Below are 27,245 nucleotides of genomic sequence, written 5' to 3' on the forward strand. Positions count from 1 at the left end.
TGTAAGCGCTAAAGCTAGCTAGCACCCACAGACTAGCACAACGACTTCACTTACAATGCTGTTTTTATGGCATTTTTAAAGGTGATTGGGTTTACATCTGCGGATCGGAAGGATAGTACAGATTCATTCACAGGTCACACATCTGTTTTGACAGCACCGAAATGTGAAAACAAACCAGCTGGATGCTGCCAGATGCTCACTTTACGTCTGTAACATATGGAGTGTGTCACATTTTTCGTCTGCTTCACTTGTCAAATCTTCCGAAAGTTCAAGTAGCGCTAGCCAAAACTACAGCTTGAGATAATTAATTAACAAATGACTTTTGATTTAGGTGGTTATAAAACACAACCACAGAGGCAGTACTAGTACGTCTATATTCTGTCTCGATCAATAAGTTGTATCGGCTGCATCTGACATACATTGGCACTACGCTAGGTGGTGGCTAAAACCCCTTAGCAACTCTTAGCTTGTTTCGCGGCTATACGGAACAGAAAGAAATGGAAACAGCCAAACTTGAAAAGTCATAACTTGTCGGATATTGTACTAATAAGATGTCGTAATTTGTACTCAGTAAGTTAAACACAAACACTACTACAGAGGTAGTCGTTAATTTACAGCCATGTTCTGTCCTGATCAGTAAGTCGTAATGGCCGACATGGGCGTAAATTGGTACGACACTAAGTGGTGGCTAAAGTCACTTCGCATTTCTAAGCTGGTTTTGTGGCTAGTAAAATAGTATGGAAGAGAAACTAGCAGAAACAGGCAAACTTGAGAAAGTCGTATAACTTGTCGGATGTTGTACTAATAAGATGTCGTAATTTGTTCTCAGTAACTTAAACACAACCACTACTACAGAGGCAGCTGTTAATTTATGGCCATGTTCTGTCCTGATCAATCAGGCCGTTTCGGATGTAAATTGGTAATTTGCTAGGTGGTGGCTAAAGTCACTTCGCAACTATTAGCTAGTAGCACGGCTGTACAGAAGACAAACAAATGGAAACAGCCGTACAACCTGTCGGAAGTTGTACTAATAAGTTGTCGTAATTCTTACTCTGTTACTTAAACACAAACACTACCAAAGAGCAAGTCGTGCATGTTTTTTCAATCAGTCGTACTGTAATGGCTGACATGGACGTAAATTAGTACTACACCAAATGGTCCCTAAACCTACTTAGCAACTGATAGCTCGTTTCGGGGCTAGTGAAATACTGTACGGATGAGAAACAGCCAAACATGAAAAAGTCGTAAAACCTGTCAGAAGTTGGGTCAGTAAATTGACAAATGATCGTATGTATTTAAGATTTAGCAGCTGAAACAAAAGTTGATTTTTGTAATTCGTAATTGTAAACGCCTATATACAGCTAGGTAGTTGTTACTGGATGGCCATGTTCTGTCCCAATCAGTCATAATGGCCATTTTCGGAAGTAAATCGGTACTATGCTAGGTGGTGGCTAAAAATGGATAAATGGAAACACGTTAATTTTACGGCCATGGTTGTAACAGCCGATACGGACGTAAATTGGTACTACAATAGGTGGTGTTTAAACTCACTTAGCAACTGTTAGCTTGTTTAATGGCAAGTGAAATACTGTACGGAAACCTGTCCGAAGTTACCCAGGTCATTAATTTGACAAGTGATGGTATACGTTAAACATCCAGCAGAAGAATCTTAAGTTTGTGTTAGTTTGTTTCCTGTGCAGTAACTTCAACACAAACTACAAAAAAACCCAGTAACTATTAAGTCTTTACAGTTACGTGATTAACTCCACTTACACACAGAAATAAAAAAAAACAAACAATAAATAAATAATGACACAAGTAAACAACACAGACATAAATAAATAGGTTAATAACATTGTGAGGACAGTGAAGAAAACTGTTGTACAGATGAAAACAAACACCACGGAACATAAACATGAATCGAATCATGGACATGAATCAAATCATGAGTGCGGTGCCTAATAAATCAATAAAAATATATAATAATATATATATATATATATATACACTTGTATATATACAGTCATTCCCGTTAATAAGCATGCCTTTAAGCGGCAACATAAGTCACTTCACATGTATAATGACCTTCGTGTCTCACTGCAGAAATAATACCTTCAATCAGCTCCTTCTTCTCAATCGTTACAGATTACACAGGTCTAAATGTGTAACAAAGGTGCTATGGGTGTTTGATAAATACGTTTTGGGGTGAAAAAAAAATCATTTTGTCATGTAATCACAACTGAAATGAAATGAAATGATGTAAAAAAAAAAAAAAAATTTTAAAAAGTGCTAATCTGCAGACATGATTTGGTGCCTTTGAGGTGAGAATCAATAATCCAGGTGATGATTCTATGGAAGTAAGTCAAAGAATAAAATGGCATGTGGACACTGAATGGGATATCTTTGTTTCCTCGATTGTCTCCCTTGCTGACATTGGGAATGTGTCCATCCGGGGACGAGCAGTGTGGATGACTGGACTTTATGTGTATGTAGCCTAGTGCGAGGGGCGGGGGGGAAGGGGACAAGCGCTTGAAGGATGAATTTATTAGCGGGTCCAACTAAGCAAGCCTCTATAGCTTTGTTTCTTTTGCCCCGTGTTCGAAAGTTGGAATGAAGTGGTTACCTGGTGCCTACTCGTCGGCCAGGACACTCTTGAAAACGAGATGTGCTCGTCTCAAGACGGACTCCTGGTCAGATAATTTTTAGATAGATAAAAGATCATGTCAAATGTGCAACACGTTTATTTCCTTTTTTTATATAAATAAGAGCAAGACAAGCATGTAACCAAATGCAGTTCATACAGTATATAAATATATATAAATATATATATATAGAAACGATACAGTCATGACAACGCGTCTTCCCTTGTATGAGACAAACCCCCCTTTTTTGTGGTGGTGGTGGGCGGGACAGCGTGGAGCCACTCTGAGAGGTGTCACTCAGAGTGGACAGCTGTTTTTTGGGTTGTTTTTTTGTTTTTTTTAAATACAGATGTCAGAAAAAGGGCAAATGCAGATTATTTTCACTCAGATTAAAGGGCATCATGTTGTGAAGGCTACAGAGGGACAAATTTAAACGCCTTACGCCAAATAACTGACAGTGCAACCCTGTCTCCTTTGATTTATGCCATTATACAACAACGCAAGGGATTGTTTTTAGGATTATATTGTTTCGCTACCCCTAATGCATGTTAGAAATGAGTCAAAATCTGTTTCGTAGCAAATTTGAAATGAAAAAAGGGGCTAAATCTTAATCAAAAGAGTCATGTACAAAAACTACCAGTAAACACATGCAGAAATGCCAACAAATGTCGTGCACATGACATGCATTTGGAGGAATATCGTATATCCTTAAGTAGTGGTTGCCCATCTATTGGATGCCTCACCCCAAATAATCACCACTTGAATAAAAAAAACTGCCACATCTCCAATTAACATCTCCCTTTTCCCTACAGGTGCCACTTTATATGCTAAGAAGTTCATATTTCAAGATTTCAAGATGTTTTGTTTGTTTCTCATAATATGACTTTCTAAAAAATGTATTTTTTCTTTAATATTTAAAGTCTATGCTACCAAAATTACTTTATTTTTTCCTCATAATATTACAAGTTTATTCTCGTAAAACTGCACATTTTTTCTTGCTAGAATACAACTTTTTTCTTTTGACTTTATTCTTGTAAAGTTACAGCTGTTCATTCACTTCCGCTGTAGTTTTAAAAAAATGATTATTTCAATTATTCAACTTTCTGCTTGGAAATTTGCTTCTTGTAATTACTTTATTGCCATAATATTTTACCTTTATTCTTGTAACATAAATGTTTCCGCAAACTAATGATAATAATAAAAAAAAATTACAACTTTATTTGTAATTGCGTTTGCGGCTGGGAGACGCCGGTTCTTTCTTCCATGCTGCGAGGAATCTCCTTTTCGGACGTTTAATAGGTTTTGTACAGGGGTTTCCTGTTGTTTTATTTTTCCAAATATTTTAAATTTCTTCTTAAATAATCTTAGTAAGTTTTTTCTCATAAGATTATGACTTTATTCCCATAATGTCTGAGAGAATACGACTTTTTTCTCTGAATATGTTGACTTTGTTTTCGTAAAATTACTGCTGTTTTTTCCCCCCAATTTCTGTTGTTTTTTCAACAAATTTTCCAACTATTTCAAATTTCTTCTCATACATTTTCTTCTCGGAATTTTGATTTTCTTCCTATAATATTTTGACTTTATTCACGTCACATTAACTTAATTTTCCAAAAAAAGTACAACTTCTCATAGTTTCTCATTATGACTTCAGAAAAATAATTTTTTTTTTTTTTTGTATTTCAACTTCATGCTACTAAAATTACATTATTTTTCCTCATAATATTAGGTTATTCTCATAAAATGATGACTTAATATTTTGACTTTATTCCTATAAAATAATTACAATTTTTTTTTATTTTTGCTGTTTTTTTTTAGTTTGCTTGTTAATATAAGTTAACAAGAAAAAAACCCCAAAAAACCCAGCAAAAATACACTTCAATAGCAGTTGCTTGCAGATACCGCCACGTGTTGCAGTAGACGTCTTTATGTGCAAATCTGTAAAGCCGACATTTACGATGCAATTCAAAGAGAAAGTGCTTTACCCTTTCGCCCTCACATAAGCGCCTCACTTTTCCCCTTCAGGAGTGGTTGCAAATGACTTTACTATGACCTGCATCTTGACATGCATACATGGCACCTGTAAAGCTGATGTTTACAATTGAGTTTAAAGGGAAAGAGCTGCTGCATGCATCTAAACCCTCAAATGGTGGCTTTTGCACAGTACTGCGTATAATTTTAATACAACTGTATTACATATTCCACGAGACCCAGCTCGTTGCTTGAATTTGTTCTGAAACAGATTTTGGGTTTCATCTTAATTTGCATAACTGGAATCCTCATAGTTTGAATCCAGCAGATCTTTATGGGATTTGCTACAACAACAACAACAAAACTCCACCATATTCCGTAAATGCTCCGCCGGGGTCTATAATTAGTAATCGAGCTGCTGTGGCTGTAGGCGAACCTCTTGATGTAGTTACTTATTACCTCAACAGCTTTTTTAAATGTTGTGAGACTCATGCGTGTTACTGTTGCTTACAATAAACTCACCAACCGTGTTAATGCTGGCTGACCAGTTTCTTCTTACTACGATTACAACATTGGTTCTGTTGCTGTTGAGTTGTGCATCAATGACCCTGTGGTCCAAGAGGGCTATGTTTTACTCAATAATTATTCAAGTTTTTTTTTTTTTTTTTTATGAAGTTGTTATTTATGGAATCAGTTTCCAATGAATGCCCCCATCCTCTTAGTGGTAAAGGTAAATAAACACCCCGGCTATAATGAGAGCATTTACAGACATTTTGCTAAATGTTGAACGTTTATGATATATTAACGTACTTCTGAGGAGAAAAGGTTGCCTCGTTCACGTGAAACACATTTCCGTAATCTCGCATGGAGTGCAAATTGGTGTGTTGGAGCAGACTGTCCTGACATGCTGTTACAGCACCTCGGAGTCGTACTAATAATAAGAGCATGTATTGACGCGTCTGTGTCAGGCTAGAGGATACACAAATACAGAGACATTGCAAGAGACTTTACACTGCAGCTCCACCAACTGACAACCAAATAGGCACATTGCACACTTCCTGTTAGCTGTCATTGACTGGTCTGAATCGGCCTATGACTGCAGGCAATTGCTATAAAACAAAACCAGATATTGTTATGAAGCAATTTAGCATTAATTCAACATACGTATTTTAAGAATAAGCATGATTTACGCCATGTAGGTGCATAAAACTCTATTAAGGGACGTGACCAGGTCAACAATGACGAAGTTGTCTCACCCTGGAGAGGTACTTTCAGCAAGGTATGCTATTTTTGGGACACCGCATATGACAATGCATGAATACACTTTGATTGTTTTATCTGAGCGTGTAATTAGCCAAAAGCAACACCGAGGCATGAGAAGAAGGATGCTGGGCTCGTCTCCAGCCGCCCCAGTGGAGTGAGCGGCGCTGTGGGGAAAGCCGAGCTGTCGAGCCTGCAGCATTTCATGTTTTTTTGGGGGGTGGGGGGGGTAATGAGTACACACGTTGTGGCCTGTAAGTCGCCGGTGAAGCAGGGGAAAAAAAAAAAGCAGAACGACAAGACGTAATGTTCCGATTTTCCTGTGTTGTGAAGTTCGCATCTTAAAGGGAACTGTCAGTGTGCCTTCACTATGTCACTTAAAAATATATACTGTATATATACTATACACACAGTTTTGTTGCAATCAATCTTTGCAGTTTTCCCACTGACAAGAAGAGGAGGGAGCGGCGGGAGTGGCGGGAGCTTGCTTTTATATTTTCAAAGAATCCAGAATGCATTTTGGCAGATTTGATTGTCCACAATTGCTAAAAGAGCATCATTATTGGACACAGCTAGCAACTAGCAAGGCTAATCTGCCAGCGTAACGTCATTGCAAAGCAACATGGCCGCCCCCAGGCTGTGATATTTCTTTAAATGTTGCACAGAATGATTTTAATATCACATTTATACATCTAATGGCTTCCTCATACAGGGCAAACTTGTCTGAACAATAACGAGTTCCCTTTAAGAAGAAACCAAAGCTGGTACCATAAGGATGGAGTGTTTCTTTGTATTCTTTTTTTTTTTTTTTTAATACAGAGGAACCTCTTATGTCGAATACCGTGTCGTCGTACAATTCAGAATTCAACAAAAGTATGATGGAAAAATACTTCGAAGCACAAGCACGCCATTTTTGGCAATGAGTCCGAAAGTCCAAACTTTCTTACACCACGGTTAACTTCTTTTTACACTTGGATGGCAGCGCGATGCACATGAGGTCAACTCGCCTTCCTCTCAACATCCTCATGCACGTCAGTCACACATTGACAAAGTTAAGGGTGAGTACTCTATTTGTTTTTAAATGATGTCACTTCTTTTTACACTTGCATGACATTTAAGAATGTTGATGCTTGAAGTCAGCAGTCTTCCCACTTAGGCAGCCAATTTATTGTATTATTGTTTTATTATGCAAACTACGTGTCTGCCATTTCATTTATTGAATGATGGTTAACTTATTTTTACACTTGCATGACAAAAAGGATGTAGGAATTCCTCTCTTTACACTTCCTCATACGGTCCATGCCCGTCAACAAGATAAAGGCGAGTATATATTTTACTGGTTTTCAGTGTTAGTATACCGTGGTGGGATGACAAACACATGCTTGAAGTCACGTTGCCTTCAGTACAACACATAATTTGTAATGTACATAATTTGTTTTTCATGTTTTAACTTCTTTTTACACTTGCAAGACTATGTGCTATGTTAATAACATAGCACATCCACGCATCTTCATAATTGTACCTCTCTGGTCCCTTATTCGGTGTGGGTCTGTTAAGCAGCAAAACATGAATGATTCTATTTTATTATGCAGTGATTAACTTCTTTTTACACTTCAGTCACAGTTGACTCAACTTCAGCAGTGTTCCCTCTCCATTTCTTTCTACTGTTTTCCTCGGCATCGCAAGGGAAGTCATTCAATGTGATTCTACAGCGGTTAATACCGTTTTATACTTGTATGACATAAATGCTACTTAAAACCTTTTAATACAGTCAATACACATGTTATGATTCAGTTTAATTCAGTTTGATTATTTTTCGACCTTAGAGGTTCCCCTGCACTGACACCTGACATACTACAAAAATGTATGTCGACATGCAAAGGAAGATTAGAAATTATTGCCCAGTTTATTTCATACATGTGCCCCTTTTTAATGTATGCCTTTGTTTACTATTCATCTTTAATGGCCGACTTTTATAGCTGTTGCTCTATTAATGACAACTGGATTACTATAAGAGGTCTGACTTCCTGTTTCTTGTTGCTGGGTTTGGTTGATTTTTAGAGCCTTCTGATAACGGGGTGGGGTGCTGCTCATACCCAGGAGTGCAGATGAGTGGGAAGAGGGCCACACACACATGCATGTGAGGTTCCATCCACTCGCTGGCGTCCAGTGGGGGCGCGGGGTCAACATGGGGGGGCGACCCGACTCCCTCCAGGACAGCGGCATGCACTGCCTCCCCAGTTAATCCAACCATAAAGATGTTAGTTTGATTCTTTAGAAGGATTAAGGCTGGTTTCAACAAGTTTGTTCGTTGAGTAGGACAAAGAAAATGAGAGCATACAGGTCATGCGGCACAGGATGGCGGACACAATGCTTTTCATGAGGGAAGACGGCAAACAGTGTGATCAGACGAGACGACACAAGGCACGATGACAGGCAAAGATCAGACAGGAGAAGTTAGAGGGCCGCCGTTCTTACCGATGCGATCCAACCGGTCGATGGCTACCGTCTCGAAAGCTCGCCGCATCATGGGGTACTCCTCCAACACCTCGTTGAAATGGTCGACGGACAGCGAGAAGAGTCGGCAGTAGGTGTCCGCTCGCACGCTGGCTGTTCGTCTGCCCTTGGTGAGAAGGCAGATCTCTGCAGAGGAGACAAAGTGGGCACATTGTAGGTCTGATTGGTTTCAAACATGCTTAACACATTTACACTTGCGCAAGGCAACGTGTCTGAAAAGGAGTAGGAAGAAGCAAGAGCTTAATTCATCTGTATGTCTCAGCAATTACTGTTCACTCACAGCTTCTTTGTAAAAACCTTTTCTATAAGGGAGAGAAAAGAATAGAGAATGTGTGACAATCGATGGATAGCTTATGCTAGGCGTGTCTGAAGTGCGGCCTGAACTGGAGCCTTCCCAGTGGTTGCAGTTTATTGTCATACCATCATTCTCATTTGAAATGAGCTATAAATAAACGAGCGAGCTATAGTTAGCCTCCAATTTATTTATTCTAAAGGGTTTCAAACAGAGTGGGGAAGAAGGACAAAGTAAGAAGCCAAAAACATACCACTTCCACACGGAATGGGAGGATTTTTTTTTTCCTCTATCATGTTGGACATGCCGTGGCTGACTACATGTGAAAGTAATCTAATATTATGTCATTTCTCATCAATGTTTTGTGTCTTTACTAATGCCTAGTTAGCAGAATACTACATATGACTTGTCTTTCATCAACATTTTATGACTAATAAGGGGCCATAGTCAACCACGAAACAGTGATCTTTAATTAATTAAAAAATGTTTGAAAAACCGTGATAGAGTGAGGGAGTAATGTTCAAAACACGACGTAGCAAAGGATGATTGTAAAGGTTTTATTTCAGTATTTTTGTAAAACAAAAATATATATATATAAAAATATAAAAGTGGTCCCCCGCATCCTTTGAGTTTCTGTGTGCAGCCCTCAGTGGAAAAAGTTTGGACACCCCTGAAAATCAAAATAAATGTTAATTCAAAATGATGTTTCTCAGCATTCTTCTTCTTCCAGATACCTTATAACGCTGTTGGCAGCGTTTCTTAAATTGGTGCATACTGGTACATCGAGTTCTTTAGAAGGATTAAGGATTTGGTACGCTAAAGAGGACATTACCATATAGATGAACCTTCAACGTGAGGCCACAAAAGAAGACACTAATGTGTAAATAAACTGGGAAGCCTATTGGCGACTCTGTCACTTGAATTACACGAAGATCATTTATCATGTGCTGCACAGCTAATGGCGCCATAATGCAAGGCAGTGGTCCACTGTCAAGCATCACACTGCATCGCTGCATCAGTGTCCTCTCGTTCAGTCTTTGTGAATTGCTACATGAAGAAGTCACTTAGCATTTCAGCTTCACGTCAGCTTATCAGACATTTCCCGCACAGTCAGCACGTCTTTACCGTTTTTCACTGCATTCAAGCACCAAGCAGTTACTTGCAAATTAATATTGATGCAATTGTCAGACATGCTGTATATCCTACTTCCCAACGTGGAAAAACACAGCACTGCAGCATCATTGTAATTACATTACTCTGAGAAAAAATATATTGTGGTCTTCATCCGCTGTGGAACACATACACAGCAATGGATACGTGGTCGTGCACAGTGATATCAATGGACAGAAAATAGCACAGAGTAAGGTCAGACTTTTTTTCTTTTTTTTTTTAAGAGGCATTTTTGTGATGCCAATTTGAGAAGCCAAACTCTTTACTTGAGTGGCCCCACCTACTAACCGGAACTACGTTCTTCATCACCAAAATCCGACCAGAACTCTGCTCATGGGATGTCATACAACTCCAAGTCAAAAAATCCCTTTAAATAGGACCTTCCTGAAAAAGTGAAGTAGACCAAAAGATCCTCAAAAGCTAGACATTATGCCGAGATCTAAAGAAATTCAGGAACAACTGAGAAAGAAAGCAATTGAGATCTACCAGTCTGGAAAAGGTTATAAAGCCATTTCTAAAGCTTTGATACTCCAGTGAACCACAGTGAGAGCCATTATCCACAAATGGCGAAAACATGGAACAGTGGTGAACCTTCCCAGGAGTAGCCGGCCAACCAAAATGACCCCAAGAGCGCAGCGACGACTCATCTAAGAGGTCACAAAAGACCCCACAACAACATCCAAAGAACTGCAGGCCTCACTTGCCTCAGTTAAGGTCAGTGTTCATGACTCAACCATAACAAAGACACTGGGCAAAAACGGCCTGCATGGCAGAGTTCCAAGATGAAAATCAATGCTGAGCAAAAAGAACATTAAGGCTCATCTCAATTTTGCCAGAAAACATCTTGATGATCACCAAGACCTTTGGGAAAATACTGGTGAGACAAAAATTGAACTTTTTGGAAGGTGTGTGACCCATTACATCTGGTGTAAAAACAGTAAAATATGGTGGTGGTAGTGTGATGGTCTGGGCCTGTTTTGCTCCTTCAGGAACTGGAAGACTTGCTGTGATTAATGGAACCATGAATTCTGCTGTCTACCAAAAAATCCTGAAGGAGAATGTTCGGCCATCTGTTTGTGACCTCAAACTGAAAGAAACTTGGGTTCTGCAGCAGGACAACGATTCAAAATGCACCAGCAAATCCACCTCTGAATGGCTGAAGATAAACAAAATGAGGACTTTGGAGTGGCCTACTCAAAGTCCACACTTGAATCCTATTGAGATGCTGTGGCCTTAAAAGGCGCTTCATGCTGGAAAACTCTCCAATGTGGCTGAATTACAACAATTCTGCAAAGATGAAGGGGGGCAAAATTTGTCAACAGCTCTGTAGGAGACTCATTGCAAGTTATCACAAACGCAGCTTGATTGCAGTTGTTGCTGCTAAGTGTGGCCCAACCAGTTATTCGGTTTAGGGAGCAGTCACTTTTACGGTTGTTTGTCTATATGTGCCCTGTGATTGGCTGGCGTCCAGGCCAGGGTGTACCCCACCTCTCGCCCGACATCAGCTGGGATAGGCTCCAGCATACCCGTGACCTTAGTGAGGATAAGCTGCATAGAAGATGAATGGATGGAAGAAATACATGCATTATAACAAAAATCCTGCAGTAGCTTCCCTGAGCTCACAAAGCAGCACTTTGTTCATCCATTACTTCCACACCTCTTTCATTTTCCTCTGTCTTTCATTTTACGTTACACATGTAAAACAATTTGTGGGATTTAGAGTTTAATTTCCCTGGCTTTTAGGCGTTCGATACCCTTGCTCAAACCCCAACAAGATTCATTTCTTCCTTCTGATGAAAAGCACCTCGCCCCACCCCCTCCCCCAGCTCTTGTGTCTTGATTAAATCGTTAAATGTTAACCATGGCTTCTGGTGTGATCTGGCGTGGCTTTGGCAGGAGCACGTTGTGAAGACAGGAGAACAGAGTGTGCACGGTGTTGGAGCAACACCCTCATGCTGGGGGTGTGAACATGGGTGCGAAGAACGGTGACGCTGATTTTAAGAGGCACCTTCACGCACAGAAAGAATCAGGTGCAACAGTACACCTACAAGCTGGGTTGGCTGTCTCGTAGAGGGAAAATATTATACTTTTGCTATTATTTCGACGACAATACTACAGAAAGTAAAGTGTACCGCTTGTATTGCAGTATTAATAACAACAAAAAAAATAAAACATACAGCCATTATTCAAAATAGCTAGCAACACAATTGAGGAGCAAGATAATTGTGTCTTGCCTGTAGTCAATCACAGAGGTGATGGGCTGCATGAGTGCTGCCATAAATTTGGAGCAGAGTTTCATTGATGGAAACATGAAATCTAATTTATTAAAAATTTAAAAAAAAACAAAAGCAACCCCAAATTGTGGTTAGTTTTCTGCTAATTGTCTACTAAGTCGCAAGAAATCCTACTAAACGCGTTGTGAATGTTCTGAACTCCTGTTTCCATGCCAGTAATGCAGTCCCCGAGTGTTGCGGCTGCATCTCCAGGTCACTGGTGTGTGAGTGACAGGAAGACAAGCTCTGACTTGCTCGGGGAGAAGTTTGCACATATAAATATTAAGAAGAAGACTTTTCAGCCTTTTCCCAGAGGAAAAAAAAATTCGGGTCAATAATGTAGTTAATTGTATTTCAAAAACATTCCAAGTTTTTCTTGTAACATTGCAATTTGTTTTTCTTTCCAGTGTTTAATTCTCGTTTAATTATACATTTCAAATATGATGTGGTCCAATAAAACCAAGCTGCGGTCTCATTAAAGGCTCTTGTGGCCAACTTTGGACACCCATGCTGTAGAGTTACAATACAACACGCAGTTGTTTTAGTTTAGCTTAGCACAATGTTTGGTGACACCGGTTGGTTTGCATTTATAAATCTCTATAACCCAAATTTAACACAGCTCGTTCTTTTGAGACATTTCTTCTTGTCTTATATTTGGGTCAATATCATAGCATTAGCTTTAAATGTCACCAGTACAGAGCTTGTACCTGTTTGGGCAGTAAACTAGCAGAATTACTTGCACCCTCTGCTGGTTGGCCTGCATTACTGCATTGTAAACATAGCCACCAGGACACAACCGCTGGATTGTTAGTTTGTTCCATGACCCAGTAGTGAAGGCCCATGACGTCTTTGCGGTAAGCAGGTGCCCCGTTGGCCACGGTTGGCGGTGCTTTGTGACCTCTTGTCCTCCTCAGTGTCCTGCTCATTATTACCATGCTAATGGTATCCTGTGGCTAGGATCCGTTGTGTTACTCACTCTTGCTCCTCCTCTGCTTTCTGTCTCAGTGCCCTCTCGTTCTCACTCAGTCTGACTGCGGCGGCGGCATGGAAGCAGAGTGTGAATCATCAGCGAAAAAAGAGCAAGGTACCTTGCACAGCAGCCAGCTGCTCCCGACTCAGGGCTCATCTAGTCGAGTGGCGTGCACACGGGTACGAATACCAGCTGGGCGGAAAACGCAACAGCAGGTGGCTAGCTACAGGCACAACACGGTAAAAACCAGCCTTGTGCAAACTGTATAATTTCTGAGATATGCGTATTCTAAATGATTGCTGAATATGCCGACTGCGTCCAGTATCAGGCTATTTTTAGGCCATTTTCACCAGGATCACACAACTTTTGCGTGATACCGTCATTACCTAGTTTCGATGGGCTGTATCTTTTTAACTTGGTGGCATCTCCAAAGGAGTCCAGGTTGAGACAAAAGTATGGTTTGGACACTAGTTTCCAGTCTAGTAGATGCACCACATCTCCAGGCTTGTTCACGTCCAACCCTGTGATATGTTTCTAGCATATTATTATGTTTAAAAAAAAAGAAAAGTTCCAGGACTGTTCATGTTGATCACATTCATCCATGTGAGGGGCATCGTCCACTGCGAGTTCTTGCCACAGGACCAGACGATCAGCCGGTACGTCTACAAAGAGATCGTTCAGCGTTTGTGTGTTTCCGTGCTCGAGAAGAGGTGAGAGCTGCGGCAGGACAACCTGTGGCTGCTCACACTGCCCTGAGTATCCAGCAGTTCCCGGCCAAGAATAACTGGAGCAACCTCCCTACTCACCCAACATGTTTAATTTTTCCCAAGCTCAAGATGGTCATCAAGGAGAAACGGTTTCAAGACGTGGATGACATCACGATGGCCTTGACGACGAAGCCACGAACAACTCCTGAAGAATCCTTCTAGGAGTGCGTTGCAGAGAAGGTTGGGAAAGTGCATCAGACTGACACCAGTCCTGGAACTTTTCTGACACACCTCGTATTTAATAATAACAACAAAAATCTATATATATTTTTTTTCTGTGGGTGTTACTTCTTTGCAATGGTCAGTTTTTGCAATGGGAATCAATTCATATCCATAATGCAGATATACAAGAGTAATGGACATTAATGATTAATTAATCAAGGAGATTCTCTTAGAATGTTCTTAACTCCTGTTTTAATGACTGTTTTAATTCTATTGAGCCGAATAATGTCGCTGAAGCTCATGTTCTTCTTCAGACAGCAAACTAGTTGAGGCTGAATCAACAGTGCCTCTGTGGGTTGCAGCCAAGTACTACACTCCATTTTGCCTGAACCGTCGCTTTAAGACACACCGAATTTTGAGTACGGTTCGGTCCAGTTTGGTAGGCTATGCATGTTTCCGGGTTTCTATTATAACTCATATATGAACACTTTTTTAAAGTGCTGCTCGCAATACTATGGCATATTTTAGTATCTTTCAATTTCTCATAAAATAATCGAATGGATTGCATCTGTTTATGATTATCTTCTTTGTTCAATTCATTGATGAGCTGCATACTATCGTGCCAAGCAGACAAGAAGTGAAAAAGTAGGATTCCTTATTTGTAAATGAAATATTTTCATAGTTAGACCATAGAAAACCTGTTTACAACCTTCTAAATATGTTTTTTAAACATTAATAGAGCCCTCTAGACATGAAATAACACCCCTATAGTCACCTTTACACTCGTATTACCAAACATAGTAGACATAATAACAGAAAATAAGACATATTAGGCATACATAAGACATAATATAGACTCACACGTGGCAATTTTCTTGTTGTTGTTTTCTGGACATTGTCTCATCAATCTAACATTACTGACACCTAGTGACCAGAATTTGCAATGCGTATTGCAAATGCCTTATATTTGTATTTTAATTCATTTTGCCCTTTTTATGACTGAAAATGTTTAATTTAGGCCAAGAATATGTACATTTTGCTTAAATATTCATATTTTTAGACTAATAATTGGCCGTATTCAACCAAAAAACAGCGATGATTTATTAATTATTTCATTTTGCAAAACGGTAATAGCCGCCAAATTGGAACTGCAAAGTGGCGAGTGATGACTGTAATATGAATGGGGCCTCCCCGTTCATATTTCAAAAATCCATTTATTTTCTATTTAAACATCAGGGAAGGGATCTTAGCAGGTATGAAACACTTGTTTTCAGGCCCTTTATTTTTCTTAAGCTGTTGCGCCTCACATGAAGTATTCTGGCACCCCCGACTTTGCATACCATTGGTGTAAATCCGACCGCGTACACTCCGCACAGTAAGTCCACATAAGTTTTAATAGATAGCAGCAAGCTGTACATCCAGAATATGATCACCAGCGTCATATCCAGAGGATGATTAGTCTGAATGAGATGTTCTGCCCTACATGTCCACCCCACGCAGGATTCCACTGAAAGCTCCCCTGCAGCTTGGCACACTGACACATGAACAGACACTTCATGACAGCAACCGCCCCCCCCTCCTTGTTAAAACACACAGCAGAAAACAAGCACACACATACACAAAAAAAAGACAACCAATTTCTGCTGTGATTCTTCCGTTGCTCGTCTCTGGTTTGCCTGCGAGACGTGAACTGCACCAAGTGACAAAGTATTCTTAGAATGCTCGGCTTCCTTCTATAGTAAAGCGTTGAATTTGAAATACAATATGCAGGGACGTCTAAAAATGGGAAACTTTTGCCGCATATTCTGTCAGAGTACACGAGAGGAGGGTAAATTGTGCCTGACATTTGAAACATTCATGGTACCCATAATCGTTGTGGGAAAGGAACGGGCCTTCTGAGACCGAAAAGTGCAGCAGAGACATCGCTTCTGATTCTCTTCAGAATCAAAGTCCAATCCGATCTCGTCAGTGCCAAATGCGTGTGTGCGTCAGGAACATATAGATATACAGTAGATGGAGGAGGGTGAGGGCTTGGGGCTAGAGTTCATGCATGTGTATCTGTGTGTGAGGAACCTCTGTGTCCTCGGGGATGCCTGATCCATGCTTTGGCCTCCTCCGCAACAACCAGATGAGCGCTTACGTAATGGCAGGGAAACTGATGAGCGGGCCAAAGCTGGCTAATGAGAATTTACATTAATTTTACTTGAAGAGGCATTGAACACACTGCCTTGGGCGCACACTCGCTATGCGTCACTATGTACTGTATAGTAACTGTGATGTTTGACCGTAAACGTGGTGAGCAGTGTTAGGACACATACAGTCGATGTTAGTATGTGGTATAGTGAGAGTTGAAGTACTTGAAAAGTACTTTTCCTTTCCCGGTTATCAAATGGAGAGTATAGTCATGAATAAAGGCAGAAACAATAACATAGCAGTATGTTTGCCATCGTCAAAAATCCTCGGTATCAGGGGTCGAAACGGGCCGCAGGAAATTTTCAGGCGAAAAAAAAAAACATTCAAATAAGTACATTTTAAAAACATTTGTACATAATTACATCAATTTCTATGTAAATGGATATATACATTTTGGAAATACGTGTCATTACCTTATTTAAAAACTAATATACATAGAAATCCCACAGTTTTTGCATGTTTATGTTGTTTGTTGCAAGTGGCGAGCCGTCCCATTTTCCAACTTTCTCCCACGCTGCACAGATAGACTACTATACTGTATTTTCCCCAATTTTCTTTCATCTCATATTTGGTCCTAAATGCTAATACTACGTGGGAATGGATGAAGGTAAGGTTTGATTACGTTATTGAGTACTAATGTGCATATTTGTTCGGTCTACTACTTCAAGTTAATTCATGCTAGCACATGCGAGCCTGTTATCACACACATCAAACAGCGACGTTCGTTCTAAAAACAAACTCCTGGCTTGTACTGATGGATGAGGGCTCTGTTTTAATTTTTTGCTTTTCATTTGATATTGTTCCTGTCTTAGTTTTACACAATACATAATTACTAAATAAATAGCATTTGATTGCTATAATATACAAGCCCCCCCCAAAAATCTCAAAAATATTCTATATGACAGAAGCACTAGTATCTACTGCAAAAAACGCTACTCAAATGTCCTCCATATGACAGTAGAGCTCTGCTGTTTTTAATGATATACTGCATTCAGTATTACCTCCAAAGTAGGAGCCATCAGTCAGCTTCATCTCCTTGTTGAATTTGGTGATGACGCTGGCGACGCCGTGCTGGATGAAGTACATCTTCTTCCCGACTGTGCCTTCGCGGATGATGTAGTCGTTGGGCTGAAACACCTCAAACTTCAGCTTGCTCAGCATCCCCGTCACAAAGTTGGGGTCTGCGTTGGCAAACAGCGGCATGGTGGCCACCAACTTGCGGCAGTTGAAGTTGACAATTTCCTAGCAGAGGGGGAAAAAAAAAAGACAGACAAGTGAGATCCCGGGAGAGAAGAACTTCTGAGAACATCTAGCAAGGAAATGAATTGGATGCATATTACTGCTTTATCCCTAAACCCGTAAAGCACTTCCCATCACTGTTGAGGATAACATTTTTGGCAATAGAGTCGGGTCCTGATGAGTTTGCCCTCTGGCGCCGGCGACGGGCCATCTCTCTCACATGCAGGAGATTAGGTGTTTGTTTGCTGTCTTTGTTGCAGCACGGATGGGCATGTGACTCAAAGTCCTCATCACCCTTGAGGGATAACAATCGACCAACAGAGCAACCTTTAGGCTGCAAGATGAGGGAAAACAACCCAGGATGCCAGTGTCAGTTCACGGCAAGGACAACGGCCTCAATAATGGACCAGCACTAATGACTTTGATAGTAAGCTGTTATCATGCTCTGAATCATCATAGTGGGGGGGAAACAATCTTTGATTAGACCTATTGTTTTTAAAAAGTTGTCATATGGCAAGGGAATGGAACTGGCTACACGGGATAATAACGAGATATTAGGTTATAGAACGTGTAAAAAAATGTAGACAATTTTTAAAGGCTTCGCTACATACCTTAAAATAAAGCCCACTATCTGTCAGTCAGCTACAGGCGTGTGAAGTTTGTTTTTCTTCAGCAAATATGTTCAAATGTGACTGTAATGTTAGCACTGCAGCTCACTTAGCTTTGTGCAAAATAGCCAAACACTGTCGGCGTGGACAAACACTGCTGCATTAGCATTAAAGTTATAGACACATAAAATGGTGTGTTCCCAGTAAGGCTTACTGAAAGCACTGTCTAAAGATTTGGCAAACACACTTTAAATATACCACCGTGGGACCTCTGAGATATATTTTAAACAGTTGAAAAACAGTGAAATATGGGATATCTACATACACTATATAATATTTAAGTATCAGCGCATCGTAAAAAGCAGTAACAGTAGGGATTAATATTGCAATTTATCGTCAACACATTGATAAGTTTTCTACTTCGCAACCCCCTCATAGCCGCGGGATTACACCAGTAATTATGCTCTGAGAAAGTGTAATAAAACCCAAGCAAGCGTGGTATTATTGACCATCTTCCCATGCAACCCCATTAAAGCCCCCTTGCCAGGTTCCAAACACTGCTGTTGTCCCAGACACTCGCGTGAGGGAGCAAGGGAGGGAGGAGGCGCAGGGATTTACGGTTATTACCTACAACGCAGAAAATCCTACAGGCTTTGTTCGCTATGCAAAATAGGCAAAGTTCAAATCTGCATAGAGACAGCGTCACACCGTGAAATGTGCCCGTGGGACTGGCGAGTATAATCACAGCACAAACTCGCTTACATCACCATTTCAGTGTGGAACATTTGATTTTATGGAGACGCCACTTTTGGGTTTTGGCAGAGAATTTGGCTTTAGGTGGAAGTGAGGAGTCGACATCGAGTAACATCCAAAGACTAAGTCCAGCTGAGTCGGGATCATTGGCTGGCGGCCACCTAACAGTTGACGTCTTGCTTTGCCGGCCAAATTTGGAAGAGGTGGGGGGGGGTCAGGGCATCATAGTGGGAAGGAGAATCAAGTAAAGCTGCTGCTGCAAGCAAGTGTGACCACCTGGGACAACTGCGAAGGTGCCGATATTATATAATATTATGTATTATATTCCTGTGGTGCATTTGGACTGACTTACACGTGTCGAGGAAGTTTGAGCAAGAGTGGTTGAAAAACATGGCCGCCGTGGACCACAGCTCTCGCGGTGGAGATGCCATATGTCAGATACAACGACGTAACGTTAACGAGCGGGACAGTAAGACACAAACGTTAGCAACACTAGTATAGCCATGTGAGCTACAGTGCTAACATTACACTCACATTTGAAAAGCAACATCATACATCGTTCGCTGACAAAAAATAAAATGATCAAACTTATCGCTCTCATGTGTGTAGCTTTATTTTAAGATGTGTAGTGAAGCCTTTTTTGTAGTAGATGATCCATTTCCACCTGCATTTGCATAATTGCAGACCGTGATGCATTGGATTTAGCAAGGATGCACAGAAAAATGCGGTTAATTTATTTACTCTGTACACTGCATTTAATGGTGCCGATCAATGAAGCAAATTTCCTTCATTGTGAATGTAAAATGAGCCACATGCCTATCCCTGTTCTTAAGTGAGGTCCGTCTCACCTCTTTGAGAGGGTCGTTGAGTTCGCTCAGGATGTTGTCCTCGTCGAAGATCTTGCCCTGGTAACGGTGTTCATAGTAGTCGTGTATTTTCTGCCGCATGTCTGCTGGAAGCTTGTGGAAGGACATGTATTGCTCCACTTGCTTGTACTAGGAGGGAAGCAAAGACAGAAAGAAGTTGGAGTTGATGCGCTCACATGTAAAATGACAAATGTCCTTATCAAGACTTGATTTTACAGGGCATAACAGGTTGTATCTGTTGTGTCTTCTGTCTGTAGATAAAGGGGAGTCAGGTGGTGATGGGGAGCAGAACCAAGTTCGGGGCCGGAGGCAAGGTTGTGGTTCCCATTATTTCGAGCAAGCATGCAGTCCTGATGGGCAGCCAAGCCCTGATCTTAATGTGAACTAGTGAGCTACAGTGCCCCCCAGAAGTATTGGAACTGTGAGGCCAACATTTGGGTTTGGCACCAAAGGACGACTATGAGCCTGGACAGCATCATTTCAGCTTTTATTTCTAGACATTTACATCTGCACAACTTAGAAGATAGCACCTTTTGTTTGAACCCACACCATTTTTCATGTGAGCAAAAGTATTGGAACATGAGACTGAGAGGTGTGTGCTGTTAGCCAGGTGTGTCCTACTGCTTATTCAATCAATAAATAGCACTGAATGTCTATACTCAGTTTCAGATTGGGTAGGATAGGTTTTGCCTGCGTAGACTGCATTTAGAGATGAAAACGACATGAAAAACAGGGAGCTCTCTATGGGTGAAAAACAACCAATTGTGAATCTGAGAGAAAATGGAAAATCAATCAGAACAACTGTACACACATTGGTCATAGCCAGTACAACCACTTGGAAAGTCCTGAAGAAGAAAGAAACCACTACTAAGTAACAGATGTCAAACAGGTACCAGTGGTTCTCAATTTTTTCTGTCATGCCCCCGTAATGTGAAATACTATTGAGAAACTGACAGTATCTATTTATTTATCTGTTCCGTACAGACTGAACTTCAAACTGAAACCAGCGAAATGCAACAAAATGGAGAGCAGCGAAGCATACAAGCGTATTCAAGAGTCAAATTGCATGCCGAGTATGACAAATTCATACATGTTGGCCGATTTGAACTAATGCTGAAAGTCCTCCCTGCCTTTCACGCGCCCCCCGGCAGTTCACCGCGCTTCCCTCCAGGGGTAACCGCCCGACATTTTGAGAAGCACTGAGGTACACCAAGGAAAACATCGGCGGTTGATGATTGGTGAGGGCTGTAAAGAAAGACGCTAAAACAACTGTTGGTGACATCAGCAACAACCTGCAGAGGGCAGGAGTGAAGCTTATCTGTGTGTGTGGGAATGAATGGCTATTGAAGAGCATTTAAATGTAGTTGTATTGTATAATGCAATGACAATAAAGCCATTCTATTCTATTCTAAATAAATAAAAAATACAAAACACCCCCAATGAAAATAAAACTGCACTTAAATAAAAATCACAATATTTCTGATTTTGAATCAGTGTCACTTTCGTTATTGTCTGAATTTTGGAAAAAAAAACCCAACAATGATCTAGTGTGATCTAGTGGTACACATGGACCCATTTCACTATTACATAATCAACACAAAATACAACATATACAAATATAATATATAATATTAAATAAATGTGCAAGTACAAATATGTTTAAATTGCTGATTGAATTCAAATATTGTAAAAAGTTCAGTACTCAAATACCATATATTGAAAGCTAAACCGTGATGATAAGCGGAGGGAGCAAAAAAAAGGGTGTTACTAAACCCAAATTAACTTAATACAGTATATGCAGAACAATTCTGCAGTGCTTAATACCACATTTGTATGTTTAACTACTAATTTCTGCTGTGTTATTCCCAACACGACAGTCCTATCTCTGCCGCTAGATATGCGGTATGCCACTTGTACATTTGAGTAGGAGATTTGCTGCATTGCTGAGGTGTGTGGTAATTAATGCAGTCCTGATGTAGTGAAACATTAGGCCTGCACTACCCTAAAAGCAAGTATTGACCCAAAGAAGAGAAAGAAGTTCATTTATTAGCATCGGCACCTGTTTTCCTCACAGACAATCTTCCCTGACTGCACCGAGAACCCCCCCCCTTTTTTTTGCACCTGACTATACACCGTCTTTCATGCTGTCACAAGTAATGAAGGTGGAGGTGACAGGTATTAGCAGCCCATGCTAGCGGTGTGGCATGATGCAAGCCTGACGGAAGACCTTTCAGAGTCAAAACAACGACCTGCCTCATTGATTCTCCTCACGGCTGCAGACAGATGATAAGGGCTTGGGTCATTGTTTGCGAATGAAGGGGGTGACGGGGATATTTATTTATTTGGAGTGTGTGATACATGTTAGAATGTGGATCAGGTTGTTCATTTGGAATGGGATACACGATTCATAATAAACTGGCTTATACTTTACATTGTGATCATCCTAGTCTTTCTGTTACAGCCCTCCACGCGCAAGTCAATGCAATTGCAATGAAAGCCCTTCAGGTAATTGTCATATTTCATGAAATTTGCTTTCTGAAGTAATTGTTTACAGTAGGCATGATAACTTTGGGCAAAAATATCACGGTTTGACGGTTTCACTGTATTGTAATTACAGCTCTAAAATGTGTTATTCTCACAGGCAATTCGTACTGTCTGTAAAACGTTTGCGGCATTTCTTCATATGCTGGCTTTTCAACTGTATTAAAGAGCAGCACTTCTTTTGCGATGTATTAGTCTACACTCTCTGTCAACACATAGCAATTTTGTCTAGGTGCTGAAACCAATGCACATAGTGAACTCTCTTCCTTCGCGTTTGGAGGCAAAAGAGAAGGAAAACAGATACGCATGTGTTACCGGCACCAGACCTAAAGGAATCAGTGGAGCCACGAAAAAATTAACCAGTTCATTTTCATTTGTGATTAATTTGTTTATGTATTGTTGTGAGAAACCTCGTCATGTTTTGATCTCGTGAGATCTAGTGACACCCCGGCTGAAAATACAAAAGAATGTTACTGTATATCGTTGCAAGAATAGGTTGAAATGTTGAATGTTAAAACCTAAAACTAAAAACTACCGTACTGACCCACAGACAAGACGGTATGTTTTCATTAGAAAACAGTCTGAAAAAGACAGGTTTTCTTATGTTCGTGGGTCAGTAGGTGTATACATACAAAGGTCAGAGCTTTTATTTCTGTCACTCACATACACCAGTGAAGTAGAGAGATGCAGCCACAACACAGATATCCGCAGGAGAAAACAAAAGTGTCTCAAAGGTTGTTAGCAAGTTATCAAACAACAAAGAAGGTGTTATAATTCTAATTATAAGATAATGGTGACTGATACTTGAAATCATTATTTTTTTAATTTTGTCCTTTATTGCTTGTCCTTAGTTTTAATTTTTCCTTTTTTTTGTTTATCTTATTTTTGTCTTAAAAATATTTTCCCAAAAACAGGTCTTGAAAAAAAGAGAGTAGTCGTCTTACATTCTGGTCAATATGGTTTCACTTTGTCACCTATATTACTTTTTCTTCAAGTATATTAAACTGTATCAACCTTAAACAAGAATATACTGTATGTCTGTATCTCCTTCATCTTCTCTCCTCAGTTGACGTCCACCTCTCTCCGAAAGCCTCCCTGCTGTGTCAGTGAGAGATGTAATGACAAGAGGCTGACACCATCCCTGCATGCCCAGCTCCACTCCACTGATACACACGTCCATGCAGCAAAGCCAATGAATGTAGTGTAGCTTCACAGTTGCGGGGGGTGCGAGCTGTGTTAACCAATTCACAGCCACGCACAAAACTATCAGTGCAAACCCTGGAGAGATGTTAGAAGTAGGAAGTGGATGAAGCGGATTTGCTGTGAAGCAGATGTACATCCATACTGAGCAAGAGACATGTCACTAATTCAATGACTTCAATGACTGTTTGCTGAGGGCGAACTTCTGTCATTAATATTCGCTAGCATGCACTGTGTGGCATTGATGTGTGACTGTGGAATCCTTCTGTTGTAAGGAAGTTCCTGTTTGTGTTTGCCTATTTCCCACATTGTGCCTTAGCCGGATGATTTGCTCACCAAATAATACACACATTGTCAATTAATTGCACTGCAACTAAACAGTCTAAGGAGGGGCTGAGAAGGTCATTCCTGCATTTTAAGAATATAACAGGACTTGCCTATATACTGTATGGAACCATGGCTGCATTTAGCAATTTTGGCATTGCTACATTATTATTATTATTATAATACATGTATTATCAATCATATTAGTATTATCATTATTATTTTGATTTTTGTTTCTACTTGATCCTGGCATTATTACTCCCATTACTACTGTTTTCATGATTATATTATTATTAAACATGTTTTTAAAATTGCATTTAAGTTATTGTATGCATCGTTTAGTGTGAAAGGACACCGTAATAATAAATGTATCAATTTATGGCCTTATTTTGCAATTTTGACATGCATTTCTATTAGAACTTGTATTAGTTTTTATTATTTTTAGTGAGAAAAAAACTCAAACAATGGTTTCATTCATGAAATTATGCCCCATATTATGCAATTTTGACATCATTGTCATATTTCTGTGTGGAAGGACACTGGCAAGGCAGGAAAATGTAAAAAATGTATTCTGCAATTTTGGCATTGTTATTGTTATTATTAGTAGTGGCACTAAATATAGCATTTCAATTGGTATTTTTACTAAACATCATTTTAATGACAATGTAATAATTCTATATTTTGTTCTTCTTCTTATTATTTTGAATATTGTAATTGTTCTCACGTTTTTAAATGCATTTGTATTATTTATTTACTATTACTTTGTGGAAAATGACACTAGTTAATTCATCTAATTATGACTATAGTCTTATCATCATTATCATTGTTGTTAAATATTGTTTTTTAAATTATTATTATTATTATTATTATTATAAGGATTTGACATGCATGGTATAAATCACCTTATGTTAATATGCACATGCATTTATTAAATCTGTAGTAATTGCAACTCATGACAAAACTACAGAAAAAAAGAGAGCTGCTAAATAAAAATGATGCACTGATTATCAGGACAGATTGGAATGTTTACACTTTATGTACATTTTATGTTATGTCAATCGAAGCTTGCATGATGCAAAGGTCAACAAAGTGTTTTTTTTTTTTTATTTAATCATAATCTAACATAAATCCATACATGACTATAATCCCCAGCGGTGTGTACATTGAATTGTGTAGCCTGAGCGCTAAGTTTAAGGGATGGAATTGTTGCGTGCGAGCACAAAGTCATATCGTGTGATCGGGGAATTGCAGAGGGGCCCTCAGCAGGAACACAGATGGCAGCTTGACTGAAATGCTGGATAATCACCTTCCATGCAAACAAAAAAAATTAAACAAATAGACATAGGAGGCTGAATTAAAAGGAGAAGAACATTTGTTTTGTAGACACAATGGCTCCTCACTGAGTTGACCTAAGGTGATCTGCGTGGTGGAATCCTCTTTCCAAGTTTGGTCCCGAGGGCCACGGAGAGAAGACCTCATTTATACATGTCTTACTCCCATGAGTGGGATTTTACGCAGCAGAAAGGAGTGAAAAGCCTCACATTAATAATACTTTAAGAGCATCTCAGCTGTAATTAGCATTATTTTCGTATAACAAATGTGATTTGCGTGTTAAAGCGTTGAGGATTATGGCAAAGTTACTTAAGTGAATAAACACTAACAGTCAAAGAGGTCTTGTCGCTTATTGGCTATTTTCTGAGTGTGTGTTGCAATGTAAAGACATTCATATTATTTAGTAGTTGCAAACAATGTAAGGCCGATTTGCTATTGCGACAATTCAGTCAGAAATCGCAGAAAATGCTCGGAGCTATCGTACAACTCGGAATCTTCCAAAATTTTCTACGATAGAGTTCTGAAAAAGTCATATTTTGAACTCTCATCATTATGCAAACCTCAGTTGAGCTTATCACATAATTAACTCAGTGTGGTTTGCTTTTTCTTTTGCTTTTTTTTGCAACACTCATTCCAAGAACAAATCAACCGCTGTCTTGCATGACATCACGTGACAATTTCGTTTGGAACCCCTGTCGTCATGTGAGATCTCAGCAGATCTCATCGGACTTCAGTTTAGATAGCATCGCAGATTAACTGTGTTTTGCTTTTTCTTTGGCTTTTCCCTCAACACTTATTATTGCCCCCCCACATTGGGCTGTTAGGCTATATAAAATAATGCATAATAATGCTTTTTATTTGTCTTTTTTAAAAACACATATTTAAAAATAATTATTAATTCATTTATTTTTGCCTTTTTATTGGAATTTGTAATTTTATATGAAAAAAGACACCAAAAAGAGAATTTTAGAGCTGCTAAATAAATTAATGCATAATAATGCTTTTTCTTTGGCTTTCAAAAATATCTTTTTAATTATTATTCTTTAAAAATAATAATTGTTAATTAATTAATTTGATTATTTTATTAGCATTTTTCTTCTTGTCATGAAAAAAAGAGCATTTTAGAGCTGCCAAATAAAACAATGAATAATAATGCTTTTTATTTATTAAAGCTTATTATTTATTTGACTTTTTTTATAAACATATTTTTAAAAATAATTATTAATTTATTTATTTTTGTTTTCATTGGAATTTGAATTTTTTTCACGAAATAACCTGCACCAAAAAGAGCTGCTAAATAAATCAATGCATAATAATGCTTTTTCTTTGGCTTTTTTCAACATATATAAAAACATATATAAAAAAGTGCCGTCATCTTGCATGATGTCACATTTGAACCACCTTCACATCCCCTTTTGAGATTTCAGCGTACCTTACCTCACAAACACTCAGTTTAAAAAGAATCACAGTATTAACTGCGCAGATTTAGCTTCTTCTTTGGCTTTTATGTCTTTTTTTGCTACACTTTTGACAGGGTGTTGAGAGTAAAACAACATAATATGAGAAGAGGTGAGCTGCAACTCACCTTCACCTTCACCTTTGTCTCTCTATAGAAAATAGTTTGAAAACCCTAACAAACGAGAGGTAGACCAGCATCCCGTCCTTACCTTCTCTTGGTACTGTCTGCGTGAAGAGTCCAGGGACTGGATCAGAGCCGTGGCGTGGCCCACAAACATGGCGTAGCACGTGGCGCCCACAATCATGCTCAGCATGGTTATCCACAGGTCAGACATGCTCACTGGCGCCCGGGCACCATAGCCGATGCACAGCATGTGGCTCATGGCTTTGAAGAGGGCGTACGAGTACTGCTTGCCCCAGGAAACGTTCTGCAATGGATGGAGAGATAGAGAAAAAGAAAGGGGTGGAGAGGAAGTTACTGCGAGGCAAGGCGAGGACAGAGAGGCTTCTCTTTGATGGATCACTGAACTTCTCCGCAGCATTGTGCCAACATGGTCTCCATACGCCTCACAGCCTAATGCCCTCGCTCACTGTCTGAACTTTTCTTTCAGCGTTCACTTCTTTTTCTTCTACCTGCTCTGATTCATTTTCCATTTGCTGAGGGGTGAAAAACAGTTCAGCGCTGGAAAAAAGTTGCATTATTTACA

At 39.6% G+C, this 27,245-nt stretch overlaps 1 protein-coding gene across 1 annotated transcript in view; it reads right to left on the reverse strand.

Moving 5' to 3' along the window:
- The window catches only part of LOC129170197 (potassium/sodium hyperpolarization-activated cyclic nucleotide-gated channel 1), a 90,309-nt gene that overhangs the window by 3,425 nt on the left and 59,639 nt on the right, over positions 1 to 27,245 (reverse strand). The window contains exons 4-7 of the mRNA XM_054757484.1: positions 26,748 to 26,966; positions 19,666 to 19,812; positions 17,219 to 17,459; positions 8,352 to 8,516 (exon numbers count right to left, since the gene is read on the reverse strand). Of these exons, the coding sequence (XP_054613459.1) occupies positions 8,352 to 8,516; positions 17,219 to 17,459; positions 19,666 to 19,812; positions 26,748 to 26,966 (772 nt within the window). The remainder of the gene's footprint in view (positions 1 to 8,351; positions 8,517 to 17,218; positions 17,460 to 19,665; positions 19,813 to 26,747; positions 26,967 to 27,245) is intronic.

Source organism: Dunckerocampus dactyliophorus, chromosome 17 (assembly GCF_027744805.1).
Source record: "Dunckerocampus dactyliophorus isolate RoL2022-P2 chromosome 17, RoL_Ddac_1.1, whole genome shotgun sequence".
Lineage (NCBI taxonomy): Eukaryota > Metazoa > Chordata > Actinopteri > Syngnathiformes > Syngnathidae > Dunckerocampus > Dunckerocampus dactyliophorus.